At 39.4% G+C, this 3,940-nt stretch overlaps 1 protein-coding gene across 1 annotated transcript; it reads left to right on the top strand.

Moving 5' to 3' along the window:
* On the top strand, positions 1-748 carry LOC120213064. The gene has a single exon (XM_039211198.1). It carries the CDS (start codon positions 9-11, stop codon positions 633-635), a length of 627 nt encoding a protein of 208 aa, XP_039067129.1. The 5' UTR covers positions 1-8; the 3' UTR covers positions 636-748.
* Positions 749-3,940: the final 3,192 nt, after the last annotated feature.

Genomic DNA, 3,940 nt, shown 5'->3' with positions numbered 1-3,940 from the left:
CTTATCTAATGGATCTCTCTTTAATTTGCGATACGCTAACGATAGCCACTTCCAACGGCGTGGGGTTTGCGAATTTTATTCTCGATCGCCACCATCAATTCGCCGCAAACGGTTGTTTTTCCATCTCCTCCGATTTTACCTCTGATAATCTCGGAATTCTTCAGGTAACCGCTGGAATGGTCCCCGTAGACGCCGTTTCACCTCCTCCCACCAAGCCTAATTCCTATAAGACGTTACCTCGAACTCTACTTCGCAGAAAGCGTCGCACCAAGCGGAAGTTAATCAGCGGGGATGACTCAGACGATGGCGATGTCCACGGATTCTTCTTTAGTAGTGACGGCAGCGATGGGTATGGCCCGTTTGGCGGCGGCGGCGTCGGTGGAGGTGGAGGGAGCAGTTGGGGTGGTAGTGGTTGGAATTTCGGTGAGTTTGGAGGGCAAAATTGGGATGAATCTTCGTCGTCATCTCCGTGGACCGTAAATGCTATGGATTTTATGTATGAGGTGATTTGCTGGATTGCTTTGTCGAATTGCGTGCACTTTGCGTTTAAGAAGGTGGTCAGAATTGTGGCAAATGGTATCGGGGAAGCAGGAGAAAGGGGAAAGGTTCCGATGAGATTGGTTTCAGTTTGCTGATATGCAGATTAATTGGGTATTCTAAAATTTCTGCCATTTATGTATCAAATTCAAGTTCAAATGTATATATGGTTGTATATATACTTATCATCTTTATGGATTGTTTATAATCACAGAATATCTTATTATCTACTCATTGTTTCTATAGTATGACTTATTGCTGCTGTTGCTATTTTTTTGAAGAATGCAACAGCAATTCAGTTCAATTGATTGTTACAAAAATGGGTGATGTTTCATGAGCACAGTTATAGGTTTGTTGTGTCAACTTTAAGTTGTCAATGCCTCTTGTTGTAAGCCCTGTAGTACTTATACTGCTTTCTTGACCCTTTTTTAGGACGAAGAATTCTTTTAGATTCGACATTTAGGCTCTTTAAGGAGCAAGGTTGAAGGGGAAAGCTTCATTTTTTCTCTAAAAAGTAATTACTCTTGAATTAATGGCTTGACAGCTTGTGTTATTGTTCCATGGTAAAAAAAATATTAAGGTGAAAATGGATAGGCCTAGTTCAAGTACACCCGATGTCAAATTATCACATTGGAGTTCAAAAGTGTATAGGTGCCATTTTTTAAGTCCAAGTTTGATGGTGTCCCTGCTATATGACACCCTGCATTTGAAGGGTGTTCAAAAATTAATAATACATTGTTGGTGGTAAAATGTGAATTGTGGCGGCAGTTCACCCCTTTTGGTTTTAATGGAGAGCCACGTTAAGTGATTTTGTAAGAGGATTGAAAGACCATAGGCCGAAGAAAATGAGAAGCAATGGAGAAGATGAACTGCCAAGAAGGTTCGATTCCCCCTTCAGTTTCACATGGGAATTTATACTCTTAGTGGTGTTAGACTTAGCGTCATGATTGCTATTATGAGTAGATATATTAGATAAATGTAATTGTTTGACACAATAAATTTTACGGGCAAGTAAGTAATCTTGTCAAGGGATTGTGGTCAGAAGGAGATGAAGTTCTAGAGGATTTTGATCAACGGAAGAGTTTCTTTGAACTTCGACAGGTGTAGAGGTGATTGCGAAATTGTAACTCGTAGAGGAATATCTCTGAAAATATAACATCATTTATGATCTCATTTTCCTATTGAGTGGTCGGGGTACTTGGATTAGTAAGGAATGACATACCCCATCAAGTACAAATTAAACAGGTTTGGCACCTTAATAGTTGGGTTGCACTTAATTTCTTGTGTTTCATTGCTTGGAAAATGTCTGATCAGTTTTTTATGATTCCTTGATTAAGTAGCATGAGTAAATAGAGACTGAAGTAATGCAGAATTGCACCTTACCATGTGCCGACCAGCACTTCCTTTTGATGTAGTAAGTGGATTCTTGTACATTGGGTTGCACATTTCCTGAAGTTGGCCCTATGATTATTTATACCTCTAATGACACTGGCTGATATGTGGCACTTCTGATTGATCTTGTCTGCCATGTGGCTTCCTTTACCACGCCGACAGTCTTCTTTTTCAGACTTGAAACTGATTATTAATAGAACAGGAGGAATATCGTGGTACGTCTCCTAGTCCTTTATGACATGTGGTATTCAGAAACAATAGATGCAATTTTTTTTAACAAAGATAGCCACACAATTTGTGGGTAGATCGATATAACATATTAGCCCGGTCTGAATTAAAAACGTGATGAGCTTCCTGAGGGGGTTGAGTAAGTTTGGAAAACTCCATGCTTCGACAATATCCCATGCGAGCAAGGCAGTCAGCAAGCCGATTAGCTTCCCTCGGAGGGTGACTGATTATAACGCTCCAGGACCGGTTGAGAAGAGCACAGATTCTCCTAAGAAGCCTAGGCTCAAACAACTGGGGAGGAGAGTTGAGATTGCGGACCACTTGAATATTATCGATATTGATCACAATGTCAGAAGTTATGTGCCAAGTTCAAGACCATCTGCAACAACCCATAATTCGACTTGGAGGGCAGTGCATTTACCGATTATCCTGCTATATCCAACGATCCACTTACAATTCTCATCGAAATACACCTCCACTTGCCGCTTCCATAGAGCTTGATTGCATCGCTCCATCCGTGTTTAACTTTAAACTCCCGGAAGAGGAGGCTTCCATTTGGTCGAGCATCTATGTTAAACAGGTTGGGTTGTATACATAGCCTTGCCTTGTTTGATCCAGCCTGCCACGCTTTGGCCGATAGAAGTAGATCGGAGGAAGCATCAATTGCCCGTTACATTATTATGTTGCTTCTAAAGCTTCCAAATAAGGATCCCAAAAAGGCGTCTCCAGTGATAATCCATAGTATTGTTCCTTTGTTAGAAAGATTAAGGTGTAGCCAATCAATAATGGTAGTGAAAAAAAAAATAAAGAAGAAGATTAAGCTGGAAATATGGTCCATATGCTCGGCTTGGTGACAGTCCCTAAGGATATGGGTAATTGATTCTTCCTCAGCGCCACACAACGGACAACGATCATCATCCGTAAGATCCCATCTCTTTCGTTCGATATGGTCATAAGTTGGCGGTGGAGAAGCAACCATATGAACTGCCGAATCCTCTGTGGGCCATCGAAACTAGAACTAAAGTTGCATGTCATATGGTGAATGTTTGGTTTTAGTTTCACCGTGACCAAAAACTTGGATTTGTTTCAAATCAACATTACGGGGTCCGACATGATCATCATACATGAAATGGATTGATGAATCAGACAAGGGCTGTATGTCCTCTTCGAAGTGAAGCACACCTCCTTACCTCATGATTGTGGAAGAACGAAGAGAGTCAAAATGGCGTAATATGGAAGATTGGTGTGCTTATGTTAGGTTATATGGAGGGAGAGGAATTAAAGGCCTTTAGAAAAATAAGAATGAGTCAGAGTTGGTACAGACATTAAGAGTATTATAAATGTTGTTCTTCTTGAGCAATCACGCTTTTGTTATTATTTTCTTATTGAAACTAAAGTCTTTGAAGCTCTATATTATTCGATCAATTATAATATTGATATGATTATTGACAAACTCACATGATTTATCAATAATAAATATTTGACAATTAGATCTATTTAGTCTATTAGCCTACAAAATCTCATTGCTATAAGTCTGATATAAGTATTAAGAGTCTGTATAAAAATCATTATGTAAGGTTGGAAAATGAGATTCGCTCCCTCTCTATTCATTTCTTTATTTCATCTATCAACTATCATTTATGGTTCTCACCCAAATTAAAAAAAAGAGACAAACTGCCGCAAACAGTAACAGCTTCATTTTTTTTCTTATCAACATATATATTTGAATGAGAGGGAGATGATGAGCCAAATACTATTGCAGTTGTAAATGTTTCTGTTTAAG

This window comes from Hibiscus syriacus, unplaced genomic scaffold (genome assembly GCF_006381635.1).
Source record: "Hibiscus syriacus cultivar Baekdansim isolate YM2019G1 unplaced genomic scaffold, ASM638163v2 tig00110020_pilon, whole genome shotgun sequence".
Taxonomy (NCBI): domain Eukaryota; kingdom Viridiplantae; phylum Streptophyta; class Magnoliopsida; order Malvales; family Malvaceae; genus Hibiscus; species Hibiscus syriacus.
The sequence above is the reverse complement of the archived record's forward strand: the minus strand, read 5'-3'. Positions and strand labels throughout refer to the sequence as shown.